Raw genomic sequence first — 13,970 nt, 5'->3', positions numbered from 1 at the left:
ACCGCTATTGAACACCCATCGTAGGACTTGTCCATTAATGAAGACATACATAAGGGACATCTTCATCCGGATCTTCATGTGGGGGACTTGATTAGAGCCTGCCGTTTCCAGAATGAGCTAAGAATGGGATCGTTTAGATGGATTCATCAAGAATGGAATACGGTTGTTAGCATTTATAGCGCCTAATAGCTGATCTGATGGAAAAGATCACCAATTCTTCAAACTCTGCTACCAGGGGGATGTCTTCCGAATCGGAACGGTTGGAATGTGCCGGTCCCATACAATATTCCTATGGAAGCTCAACCCACCAATCAGTTAGTTTTGTGGTTAGCAACAGAAGAACTTAAACCCCCATCGGACCTCGACATCTGCTCCCTTAATTGTGCGAAATTTCGTGGAAAAAAAAACCGCCCCAAACGCAATGAAAAACGGAACGAAAATCAAATCACACACCGACCCACAGCTGGTCCTTTTCGGGGCTAATTCTAAACACCACCTAAAAAAAAAAACCCGCGCGAGAATCATTGGTGGCCTTTATTCGTGATACACACCATTCGATTATTTGCCTTTACCGAAGGCACAATTTTTCGCCCGGCTGCAGAATTGGATTTCCATCCCGGTTTTGGGTTTCCAATAATTTTGCAATAAATCATCCCAAGACGGACCCACCGTCAGTCCCACACGCGGCCCCTCCAGCACGTGGGGATTTCGGGTTTTTCCGTTGGCACGATCGTGTCGATACACCTAAATTATACGACAGGACGGCTGAATGTGGATGATTTGTGGTGAAGCTGGCGGGCAAAACAATTTTCGGCCCGTCTCGATTTATTCCGGCGCGTTCGGGGGGGGTTTTGGTTACCCTCCGTACGACGGACTGCATTAATTAGCAGTAAAAGATTGGTAATATCTCGGGAGGGCCTTCGACGTTTGGGGTGATTTTTTGAAAAAACCAAGGCTCTAGAAGTCAACCGGGACGAGCATTGGTCCATAGCCCGGTAGCTGTTGTTGGTGCTGGAGCACGCTTAAAAAGGTCCGGCTGTTTAAGGTTATGAACACGCTGAGGTTCCGCTTTAATGGCAACTGTTTCAAGGCTGTGTGCACCTCCGGGACTGCATTCCGGACATATTTGTTTGTGGGTTCTCTTCAGGACCTTCGGATGAGGGTCCCTCCTTTCATACGCTACCAAGGATAAAGCATAGGTATAATCGGATTTATGGTGGGATTTTGGGTGCACAATCTTATCCCAAGGACACCCCGGATCACTCGCACACCTTCCCCGGTGGTTGTGTTTTCCGCTGCTGTCCGCTTCAACAGGTACGTCTCGTAAGCTGCTTCTTGGTCCACAAGCGTCTGAGGGTTCTATCTGTATGTTGCTTCCACGCCGCAAGGTCACAACAGCAGGGGGTTTTGGGCCGCTGAGAGTGGAGAGTGCAATCAAAACAGTACCCAGTTTATAAGTGGCTCGCCCAGATGGCGAAAGTATGTCAATAAACTGTGTGTCTACGGTCGGTAAAGCAGGAATGTGCATCCTTCCGAGGGATGGTTGTAAAACAAGAAAGGGCAAAAGGAAAGAGATTTACAATACTTCCCCCACTCTATCCCGCTGGACATGGTGGAATTCTTTCAGCGAGCAAAAACAAATCTACCTCTCACTCACCGGAGGTGGTGATGATAGGGGCTGCAAGTGCACATTTGCCCACTGGTCGTGTAACTCGTGTCCCAATATAAATGTACGAAGCTGACGGTGTGGTCCTCCTGGAGGGACCTGGAAGAGAGCAATAACCATAAAGCAATCGCTAGCTCCGGTCGGGATTGTGCGTCATCGAGGTTATGGTTGGTCTATCTCTAATAGGCAGGAAGTTGAGACATCTTCCGAGACCTCCGATAGTGTGAGACTCTTGACTAAACAAAAAATTGTGGATAGACCGAATGTTGTTTCGGCTGGGGGATATCTTAAGCTCACCCGAAAACCCCATGAAGATATTCAGTTCCGGATGTATCCACCCAGATAAATCTGTCATTGTGGCGATGTTTCGTCAGTTCGGCCCGAAAGCCGAATGGCTTTACATGCGCACGATAGGTACCCAATGGGTACCAACTCCTCCTGGCTTATCTCACCCCTGCGGTGGGTCTCCGCAGATTAAACTGCTTTGGACGGAGAGTTTGTGTCTTTCACTCGACTGTTGGTGGTCACACTGTAATATCCTTCACCCGGTCCCAAGATCGGTGAAGGTCGTTTGTTCGGGGTGCATATCGAGTCGTGGAGATTGCGGAGACCCATCGGAGAGCTCCCCTCCCGTCCACCTTGGTCTAGTTCACTCACCCATTTCTTGATGCCCAGGGTATCGGCATGGCTGCCTAGACCTCCCGCTGACGCTCATAAAAGAGTTGTAAGCGGTACGAGCTTATGGTTCCTCTTTGGTGGCCCACGCGCAGGGTCTCAAAGGCAAAGAGAAGAGAGAAGAGCACCAAGTGGACATAAAAAAAAAAACATTGAAGACCAGCGAGCATTATTATAGACCCAACAAGTTTCGGCTCATCGGGCCGGGGCTGGGTTTTTATTTAGCCTTTATCGTAGGCTTCGCTGATAGCCACCTAAATGGAGGCGAGTGATAAAGCTCAGGCCGGAATGGAGGCGGTGTATCGTTTTACTTGGATAAAGGCTTTAGCGGCCGCACATAAAGAGCAGCATAACTAGCCTCGCCACCGCTCAGTGCCTTTGCTGGAACGAAACGGCCACAACGGCCGTTTCATTCGGGTGGTCCCGCGTGAAGCGCGGCTTTCGAATCGTTTCCAACCGGCCATCTGTGGATCTTCGGTTTCAATGTCTCTATTTACCGGTGCCTTCACCACCGTCTCGGGCCACGCGGACGATGATGATGATGATGAGCTTTGCGGTTATGGTGCGCAAACGGACAGAAAAGCAGCAAAACAAAAAAAATGTGTGTAGAGATATTGCAAAGATCATTTATTATCACAGCAGGTCGCTGCCGTTCTGCCGAATGCCATTCGAGCATTCAGAGGCAGCGCCATCGCCTGGAATGTCTGGGCATTACGAAAGATCGGGGGAAAGATTTTTTTTTTTGTTGGAATTCGACAAGCTTCGAGCGGAAAATTAGACATCCATCACACGCTGGTCGCATAGGAGCACCGGGCGGACCGTTGCCGGAACGGCACGGCACAAATGGCAACCGGTGGAGTCGTTTAGGGGATGGACCACAGCTTCCTGGAAGGAAGGAAGTCATTAAAAAGGAAACGAAGAATCCCAAAACGAAACAAAAAAAACCGTTCTCGGATTACATTACAAAACGCAAGAGCGTCGTGGTTTTTTTGTTTTTTTGGGAGTTTGGATTAGCTACGAAGTCGTCGGGTGAATCCCCGTTGTTACCCGCACGGCGGCATTCGGCCATACACGTACAAACGTTACGCCGTCGCATACGGTGTCGAATGGTTTCGCTAGCAAAACATCAAACGGAACGGTTTCGGGTCGTGGTTAGTATTTTTCGCAGCGCTGCACAGTTGAATGTGCGAACACATGGCGGGAGAAGATGAGGTCTAGTGCATCGCCAAAGATCATTCCCTTTCGGCGAAACGGAGAACTTAACGGGGGTGGTGGTGGGAATGGTTAGCAAAGGAAAGATTGTCTACCCATTTTATGAACCAATGCGCGTCAGCGCGGTGTTTTATGCACGTCTGTAAAGTGGTCCGCAATCCGGGGAACCGAACCTTCGGGGGTTTGGAAGCGGCGCGCATCGTCACATCCAATCATCCGGAACGCCGTGTTGAAAGCGTAAAACATGGTGTAACGATACGACGATTTATGGCCCACCACCACTCCCGGCCGTCCCCCGGGCGAGACATAGGCAAAGGGCAGCTGTGAAAGCATACGGCTTTTCATGTGGAAATGAAAGCGGATGTTAGTTTTACGAATTCTTTGTACATTCACATTCAAATGAGGGGGAAACTTCACACACACACACACACACACACACACGTGTTTGCAACGGTACAATTCTAAGGGCTGGTGTGCAGATGTGCCCTTTCTGGTGATGTACCGGCCGTGGCCTTGTGCCTCCGGCAGACGATGGCTGGCCGTCAGTGTTTGGGTTGGGTTGTGGAGAGATAAAAGATCATCACTTCACTCCCTAATCTGCGGTACGTTAGACATCTAAAGGATCTCGTTTGCTGATGTATCCGGTGTATATGTACCGAAGACGTTGCATTCGTTCGATGCGCGCCGTAGCTCCAATAAAATCGAACCAAAGATCCAAAGAGCTCTGGGAGACATCTCGCACCGTAGAGAGTTGGATCTCTGGGATTGGGAGGGGCGTGCGCCTAGGAGATTCCAAGAAATCTTACGCACGCATCCGAAAGTTCATGGTTGAATACATCTGGAACTGAGCGTAAAAAAGCGCATAAAAGACAATGTTAATGAGCCCTGAGTACACACTACATTGTTGGTAATTAATGTCCATTACTTCAATGGGTCTCGCAGGAGAGCCAGGAAGAGCAGCCAACGGCGACGCCAACCAAACTCGTCCCGGTTGCTTTGCCGACCAGCCCTCCTAAGGGAAACGTCGGCACTCGGACTGAACAGCAATTATGTGTGTTTGCATACACAAATAAACAGCATTCATCACATCCATCGCTGGCGGAATGTTGTCGGGGTCCGGCAAAGAGCGGAACACTCTCCGGCCGTTGTCACACCGGTTTCGGGGCGGTTCCACCCATGGCGAGCGCACCATGGGAACGGAAATGAACGAAAGAAAATAAACCAGGAACCATTGACAAGTTGCGAACGGAATCGTCTCACCCATTCGCTCGTTAAAGCAAACCAGTACCGTTTCGCTTTTCCCGGCGCCCACAGGTTTGCTAAGGGTGTAGTGGACGAGAGCTGCTAGTTCCAACCTTGTGAGGGCTCCGTGATACAGCGGGCCGGGTGATAATCTTTGATTTACATCGCATCGGCAGCCCAGTGTCGCGAGCTTTTGGAGCTTGCTCTCGACAGCGGAAATGCGTAAACGGTGACATCCGATCCTGGGGGGAAAAAAAAGGTTTTAGACGATACGACCACACTTCGAAATAGAGCTGCAATCTTTATGCTGCTCACGTCCCCAACCCAACAATACGGGGTTTGGGGGTGTGCATGCCGGATCACTGATATCACCCGCGTTGCCTTTTGCCTACATCAGTAGGCGATGTGTGCGATATCGATTCCCGGAGATCTGTCGTTGGATTTGTTTGTTGGCGAGGGACTAAAATGGGGACTCAGTGGGCGACTTCGGCAACGAAACCTCCATGCCTAGCGTCGTTGTTAGATCATTCGTACCTCCATGCTCCCTTTCGCTTGTACCAAAGAGGGCCCCAATCCGAGTATGCCGTGTGTTTCTCCTTTCTATACGAGCAATGTCTTGTTCACCCAGTCCCCTTATCTATACCATTCACTTGCTTTCTCCAGCGATGAGCGGTACCTTTTCCCGAACGCGACATCTCCCCGCGTTGATTCGATTAATCTTGCCCGAGCGGTGCGGCTCTATGGCCATGTCTGGGTGGGTAGAAACATTTTTGGCCACTACAGCTGTGAATCGCCTCGCCCTTTGGAATGTCTATCTCCGCTGGTGCGTGATTCATTTCACCTTCACGAAATGCGATTTTGCGATGTGTTTTCCCAAGAGTTCGTGCACGCGCAGAGTCCGCGCCTTGATTGATCGTTCGGGACACCGCGGCAAGGCACTGGTCCAGCAGCACCATCTCGCGGGCGCAGCACCGCAGAAGATTAAGACGTAAACATTTGTTTTAATTAAGACGTTCCCAGGTTGCTTGGTCTCGCGGGAATCACCTCTTCAGGGTGTTTTGCTCGCTGTTTGCCCTTCTCCGCTCTATGGCTTGGTGGAGGGAGTGACGAGCCTAGCGCATCGTACGCCTAGGGAATTGGTTGCTGCGATTGGATTTTAATGGCACGAAGTGGAAAAGGGGCGCACAGACACGGTGGCGTAACCATTCACGGGTAACATTGATGCGCAAATCGCACCATTTCGAAGATGCCCTAGCGAGTCCCATAAGGGGAAGATGGTTGTGAACCGTGTGAAACTTTATGATTTGTATGATGTGACTATAACGAGTAAAAAGGTATGTAGAGCAAGGTGGTGACATGCCAGCATCCTTTTCACGGTGGAGAATCCATTTTTTTTTTTGCTTGCTTTACGCTTCGCCCGAAATATGATCTTTTTTTTTTTGCAGCTCCCAAATCCCAAAGCCCTCAGCGTCCCCAATATGGTGCGCAATTATAAATTCTGTCACTCCATACCGAGCACCGAATTACGCAGGACAGGACCACGCCGACCTGCTGCTGCTGTTGCCTTAAAACTATGACTTGCGAATCGTACAGCAGCATTTGGCCCCAAGATTTACGGAAGCTGTTTGCGCAAAAAAAAGAGAGGGATAATGTAGCGAATCGATTGATCTCTCTCTCTCTGTCTCCCATCCATGACGTCGCATAAATCGCACGCCTTCCAGATGTTCTGCGTACGGTGGGCAGCGTTCAACCTAGGGGCTTCCTGCGAAAAGGCTCACGTTGTCACAGCCCTTGTCACGGTGAGAAAACTCTCCGTCGGGGTGGTCGCAAAAACCAAATCCCCGTTCGTAATCCAATACGGTGATCCACACCTTCTTCAACCGTCTCGCCGTTTGTCGGCCCGTGGGTGTTCGAAACTTCTATGCACCGAACACCGAAGGAAGATGATCACCCTGCGGGTGGTGCTGGTTGAAGTCTTTTCTTTTCCCCCAACGTGGAAGATCTTCTTCACCTTTTAATCCTGCCCATTACACATGGAGGACACTATTCCCCTCCGCCCCCCTCCCAGGGGCACTGCTGTTGGTCTGTTTGGAGGTTTTGTTTGTTGGGAAACTTGATATTGTACCCAGAGGTTGGTTATGGACACAGCTCAACGCTAGACGGCAGTAAGATGGATGGTCAGTTGTGGTACGATTTTCCAGTCGAGTAACCAAAATCACGGTGATGGAACCTGAAACCGGACCAACCGACGAATGGACAACAAGAAGTGAAAAAAAGGTGGATCGCTTGGTTTATAAACCTGCTTGGTGCCGTTGCCTTATTGGTGTGGCGTCGCTACTGGAACGTTGAGGTTAAGAAGTGAGGTTAGGAAATTCTCAGACCTTTGCGGTTTTTGCGGCTCACCGGTGGCATATGATCATCATGTGCGGTAGTTCAGTTTTAACGCTCAATTACACTTCATGTGGGTACGTGGAGGAGTCAATTAACCTGTGCGACCCGCAAGGCGCCCTTGAATGCCATCCGTTGTCTGGGTGTTCCGGGGTGTAGAATAAATAACCGGTAGTGATTTCTTTTTGTGGGAAAGAGGTGCTTCGAGTGCTCGTTTGTAGACTATTGTAATAGAACATGATTTAAAATGTCAAATTATTTTTTTGAAATGACCGTTACGGTAACTCTTCTAACCTCAATTTCCTCTTTTTTTTAAATCTATCTTCCACAGGGTAAAGCTCGGGGGAGAAGGTCCTCGGTGTACATGCGTTCCCTGTTCCAGCAATATCTTTACAACCTAGGCTGTTCGATACAGAAGCACGCCGGCAAGGTGTTATTCGTAGCGATACTGGTGCTCAGCACGTTCTGCGTCGGGCTGAAGTCGGCAACGGTACACTCGAAGGTGCACCAGCTCTGGATACAGGAGGGTGGATCGCTCGAGCATGAGCTCGCCTACACGCAGAAATCGCTCGGCGAGATGGACTCGTCGACGCACCAGCTGCTGATACAGACACCAAAGGATATGGACGCGTCGATACTGCACCCGAACGCGCTACTAACGCACCTGGACGTGGTGAGGAAGGCGATATCGGTGACGGTGCACATGTACGACATCACGTGGAGCTTGAAGGATATGTGCTACTCGCCGAGCATACCCAGCTTCGATACGCACTTCATCGAGCAGATCTTCGAAAACATCATTCCGTGTGCGATCATCACGCCGCTCGACTGTTTCTGGGAGGGTAGCAAGCTGCTCGGCCCCAAGTATCCCGTGCACATACCGTAAGTTTGCTATTCCTCGAACGATTTCCAATAGGGCGCACTGTTCCGCTAACCCCATGCACCATTTTCTTTTCTTTTAGTGGTCAAACGAACAAAGTGCAGTGGACGTCACTGAACCCGCAAACGTTGCTGAAAGACATCAAGGCGCAGAACTATCAGTTCCCGTTCGAAACGCTGGAACAGTACATGAAGCGGGCAGGCATCAGCACGGGCTACACGGAAAAACCCTGTCTAAACCCGAAGGATAAGCAGTGTCCGGAAACGGCACCGAACAAAATGTCCGGCCAGGTACCGGACATTGGGGCGAGCTTAACCGGCGGTTGCTATGGATTTGCGGCGAAGTATATGCACTGGCCGGAAGAGCTGGTGGTGGGTGGTGCGGTGCGCAACCGAACCCACCATCTGAAGTCGGCCAAAGCGCTGCAGACCGTGATCCAGCTGATGGGCGAACGGGAGCTGTACGATTACTGGAACAACCATTACAAGGTGCACCATATCGGGTGGAATCCGGAGAAGGCGGCGGAGGTGTTGAACGCGTGGCAGAAGAAATTTTCCGCCGAGGTGAACAAAATCATGCAAACGGAGGTGAAACCCCTGTCGTACTATGGCGTGTACGCGTTCTCGTCGGCAACACTGGACGACATCCTGGGGAAACACTCGAACCCGAACCCGATCAGCCTCGGTATCGGGATTGCGATCATCTTGCTCTACACGGCCTGTACGCTGTTGCGCTGGAGGGATGGCATCAATGGACAGAGTGGAGTCGGTGTGGCGGGTGTGCTGCTGATCACGGTCACAACTGCCGCCGGGTTGGGTTTCTGTGCGTTGCTCGGCATTGCGTTCAATGCGGCCACCACGCAGGTGATACCGTTCCTAGCGCTCGGGCTCGGTGTCGATCACATCTTCGTGCTGACGCATGCGTACGCCGAGCGGGACACGAGCGAACAAACCGGCCAGGTGCTGAAGAAGGCGGGCTTGAGCGTACTGTTTGCCGGTGCCTCCACCGCTGGATCATTCTTCGCGGCCACCCTCATCCCGGTGCCGGCGTTGCGTGTGTTCTGCTTTCAGGGCGCCATCCTGACGGTGTTCAATCTGGCCGCAGTGCTGCTGGTATTTCCGGCCATGATATCGCTCGATCTGCGCCGCCGTCGTTCCGGACGTGCGGATGTGCTGTGCTGCTGTCTGCCGGCGCTGCCGAACACTACGCACGACCTGAACAAACAGCGCTACCATTACCACCAGCAAACGCAACAGGCGCAGTCGCAGCAGCACCAAGCGCCGGGACAGCCGCAGAACGCTGCCGAAGCGTCACAGCGCCAGGAGGAAGACTCGCTGATTGAGTGTCAGTCGAAGGCGTGCCTCAGCTTTTCCCTGTCCCGGTTTGCGATCAAACACTACGCGCCGTTTCTAACGCGCAGTTCGGTGAAGGTGTTCGCCATGCTGCTGCTGTCCGGCATCCTCGGCGTGTCACTGTTTGCCTCGATGAAGCTACCGGATGGGCTGGAGCTGACGGATCTGGTACCGCAAAACACGAACGAGCATCGGTTCCTGAGCGTGCAGGGTAAGCTGTTCGGGTTCTACAGCATGTTCGCGGTCACGCAGGGTGACTTCGAGTATCCGAACAATCAGAAACTGTTGCACGAATACCACGAAGCGTACGTGCGTGTATCGCACGTGATCAAGAACGATAACGGTGGGTTGCCAGACTTCTGGCTCAGCCTGTTCCGGGATTGGTTGATCAATCTGCAGCGTGCTTTCGATCGGGATTATCGCGAGGGTCGCATCACGCAGGAACGGTGGTACACGAATGCAAGCAATGATGCGATCCTGGCGTACAAGCTGCTCGTGCAGACCGGGCACGTCGACAATCCGATCGACAAGAGCCTTGTGACGCAGGTGCGGCTGGTCGATTCGGAGGGTGTGATCAATCCGGAAGCGTTCTACAACTATCTTTCCGCTTGGGCATGGAACGATGTGCTTGCTTACGGTGCATCACAGGTAAGATCACTATCAAAATTTTGTCGAAATGCCTGTACTAACTCGTTTCGGCTGTATTTTTTTTTGTTTTGCCCCACAGGGTAATTTACGACCCGAGCCACGCGAATGGTTCCACACACCGTCCGACTTTGAGCTGAAGATACCGAAGAGTGCGCCGCTAACCTACACGCAGCTACCCTTCTATCTGCACGGGCTGAGTGATACGGCCGATATCAAGACGATGATCAGCCAGATACGCGAACTGTGCTCCAAGTTCGAAGCGCGCGGTCTGCCAAACTATCCCTCAGGTACGGTTACAAAGGCTCGGTTTTCCCTTTACACACGGTTTTTAACACCTTCTCCGCTTCACCTGCAGGCATTCCATTCATCTTCTGGGAACAGTACATGAATCTACGGCCAGGGCTGCTGAAAGCTATCGGGTGTGCGTTGCTGGCGGTGTTTGTTTCCGTCTCACTGCTGCTGCTATCGGTCTGGGCCGCGCTGTTGATCGTGTTCAATGTGGTGATGATGCTGATACAGCTGCTCGGTGTGATGATTCTGCTCGGCATCAAGCTGTCGGCAATACCCGCCGTCATACTGATCGCAAGTATTGGATTAGGCGTGGGAATAACCGTGCATGTGTCGCTGGTGAGTGTAAGATGCGAGATGCAGCCGGAAATGTGTTCGTCATTGCTAACGCCTGTTTTTTTTTTGCTCTTGTTTCCTTTGCTTCCACAATAGGGTTTTATCACATCGATCGGAAACCGGGATAGACGCGTCAAGCTAGCGTTGGAGCATTCTTTCGCACCGATCGTGCACGGTGTGGTGACGTCCGCCCTAGCCATCTTTATGCTGTCGACATCCTCGTTTGAGTTTGTCGTGCGGCACTTCTTCTGGTTGCTGCTCTCGGCGAACGTCATTGGAGCGCTCAACGGGCTGTTCTTCTTCCCCATCCTGCTTAGCCTAGTCGGGCCGGGTGCAGAAATTATACCGCTCCAGTATTCCAACCGTATCTCGACACCGTCGCCACCACCGAAGCGCATCAACAAAATATCGAGCGGGAAACCGATCGTGTTGAATAACAAACGATCTTCGTGTTCGCGCAGCTGCTCGAAACCGCACCACCATCACAAGCACAACAACGTTAACCTGAGCAACGAACCGTCGCTGACGACTATCACCGAGGAGCCTCAGTCGTGGAAGAGTTCCGCCTCGTCCATTCCTTCCATTCACGAGAAGACCACCGGTGGATCGGTTGGACATCATAGACCGTCGGTTGGTTTGGTGGGTGGAGTTGGTGGTGGTGGTGGTGTACCGTCCGGGACTTCCCTCGGGGGTAGCATCATGAGCGAGGGCAACCTTAGTGGTGTGGGTGGTGTGTACAGTCACCCGCATGCGCACCACTACCACCACCACCATCATCAGCAGGCACCGGAACTGCAGAGCATTGTGTTGCAGCCGGAGGTGACGGTCGAGACGCACCATCATGGTGGCGAACACCAAAACACCAAGGTAACGGCGACGGCCAACATCAAGGTGGAGCTGGTAACGCCGGGTCGTGGCGCTAGGATGATGCACACGACGGCCAGCAGTAGCAGCAGTAATGCGAGCAGCACCGGTAGTACGACGAGCAGTACGGGAAGTTCCGGTAGTGCTAGTAGCTAACAACTCACAGACTGAGCCGGAATGCGCGTGAGTGTCTGGATAGGAGTAATGCACCAACGAATACTATACCTGTAGCATAAGATAAGCGTGTAGAAAACGGCCAACGACGGGCAGTAGTAGGCGTAGTAATAGAGGGAGTAGTAGAGCAAGCAAACTAGACCAATCTCTAACCAATCGAACGAACCAATTCACACATCAAATCAAAACCATTCGCGAGCCCCTTAGAGCATTTTCGCTTAGTATCATAGTAGAGCCAGATAAGATACATGCTAAGATCAGTTTCATTTCATCCCCCCACCATTCCACCTACTCCTTTCCTTCCTTCCTCCTCCCCGCCCGATCAATCCATCTCCTACTCGCGGTAAAAGCGAAGTGTGTAAATAGCTTAAGCTGAGTGCTTTTTTTTATAAAGAGATGAAGACAATCATTATTTATTTTCCCCAACAGTCCCCCCGCGCACGCGAAACACATACGTTAATGTTCTTTGATCGAAAGAGCAGAACAATTTCCGTGGAGGAACCGAGCGACAAGCCGAGAGATAGACAGAAAGTATTATTGTAGTGTGCGCGAATGTGTATGTGACATTCAATATTAATTCACGGAGAGAGGATCAGAGGAGATGATCTTTCTGGCACCTCTCATACATCCACTCGCACACTAAACTGTGTCGCTCATAGTAAGGATGCTGTGTAAATAGTATTCCCCAAGCTGCAACATGTTGTTAGCAAGCGTCATTCTATTGTCTATAAGTGGAAAACAAAGCATGTGTAGCAAAACAAAAACAAATAATGGGGCTATTAAAAGTGTATTGCAAAGAGAGAAAGGGGAGCAAAAGAAAACATTAAAAAATAACACTGGAACAAAGTCAGAATGAAACCAATCAGTACTTAAACGTGTAGTAATTCGCACTAGGTAAGGGGGAGCTACTGCTAAGAGATATCGGAATCGTTTAGACCAGTCTTTTGCTTTCAGTAAAAAAGAGGAGAAAAGGCACCGAGCAATCAATGACGTATTACACAATACACACACACATACACACGTACACATGCAAATACAAACAAAAAAAACACGTTCATGTATACCGCAAAAGTATCAAAGACACAAGCCAAACCGATTGTAAGAGAAAATGAAAGAAGACAACGAAAGCGAAAAATGAAACACTCCCAACGATGATGTAACATCAAACAGGAAAGAGAAAGGAACAAGAAAACAAACGAACAAAAAAGCGGAAAAAGGAAACGTGCTTTATGCAACAAACAACAGTAACAAAAAAAGAGAAACAACACAAAACACACACACACGTATAAATTGCGCTTGGTAACAGAAACTAGCGAGTAAAGTTTAAACACATCCCACCTGGTTTTTTGATGGTAAATATGGTAAATTTAGGTAAGAAAATTGTAAAATAGACGACAAAAGAAAAAAAAAACAAGAAAGTGCATGAACGAAGGTTACAAAAGTTGGTAAGGTTAGTATGTATGGAATTTGAAAATACTAAATTTAACGCAGGGTTACCATAAAGGGAGAGAAGAGAGAGACCTTTTTCCGTTGGAACAAAACAATCACTGTGGTGTGGAGCGTTGCGTGGAAGGCATTATTTTGCCCCACTGGAGAATCAATTAGAACTGCTTGAAATGCTTTTAAATACAAAACGAAGAAAGTTGTTTCTTATTTTTCTCTCTGCTTAAGACGATGCGAAAGGAAAGAGAGCGAAAAGGGTTTAGGTGGGACTAGTGTAAGGAAGATAGAGCAACTTATTTATTTTCATTCGATGAGAAATGCATTTGCCGTTGCAGTCCGTGTGTTTTACAGACAGCCAAAACCAGTCGCTTTAGGAAAGGATTTTGCTATTTTTAAATTATTTAGTGTTTTGTGTTTTACTGCTCGTTTTCCCTCTTTTTTTCCCCCCCAATTCAAATTTCACTTTCGACATCTAGACGTTAGGGCCATGTACGGAAGGGATATTAAAGAAAAGCAGCAAAAAAAAAAGAAAAACAGGCGAAGGAAACATTAAACCGAAACGACAAAACGAGTCTAATAGTTGTTAATGGAATGTATTGTGTAAAATCATTGTCAACACAAAGAGAAAAGAAAAAAAAACAAACATAAAAAACACACACACTCACACACACAAGACAAAGCGGGTATGAACTACGGACACAGGATAATAGATAAATAATGTATGCAGAAATTAAAAAAAAATAGTATCAAATGCCTTCTCTAGTGGAGAAACGCATAGCTGGAATGATTGTATAATATAACA

At 49.7% G+C, this 13,970-nt stretch overlaps 1 protein-coding gene across 1 annotated transcript in view; it reads left to right on the top strand.

Moving 5' to 3' along the window:
* The window catches only part of LOC128710106 (protein patched), a 36,166-nt gene extending 24,459 nt beyond the window's left edge, over positions 1-11,707 (top strand). Inside the window, exons 2-6 of the mRNA XM_053805147.1 lie at positions 7,515-8,065; positions 8,146-10,063; positions 10,143-10,350; positions 10,419-10,690; positions 10,784-11,707. Coding sequence (XP_053661122.1) covers positions 7,515-8,065; positions 8,146-10,063; positions 10,143-10,350; positions 10,419-10,690; positions 10,784-11,707 — 3,873 coding nt within the window. The remainder of the gene's footprint in view (positions 1-7,514; positions 8,066-8,145; positions 10,064-10,142; positions 10,351-10,418; positions 10,691-10,783) is intronic.
* Positions 11,708-13,970: the final 2,263 nt, after the last annotated feature.

This window comes from Anopheles marshallii, chromosome 2, assembly GCF_943734725.1.
Source record: "Anopheles marshallii chromosome 2, idAnoMarsDA_429_01, whole genome shotgun sequence".
Lineage (NCBI taxonomy): Eukaryota > Metazoa > Arthropoda > Insecta > Diptera > Culicidae > Anopheles > Anopheles marshallii.
Note: the sequence above shows the minus strand (reverse complement) of the source record. Positions and strands in the feature narration are given on the sequence as shown.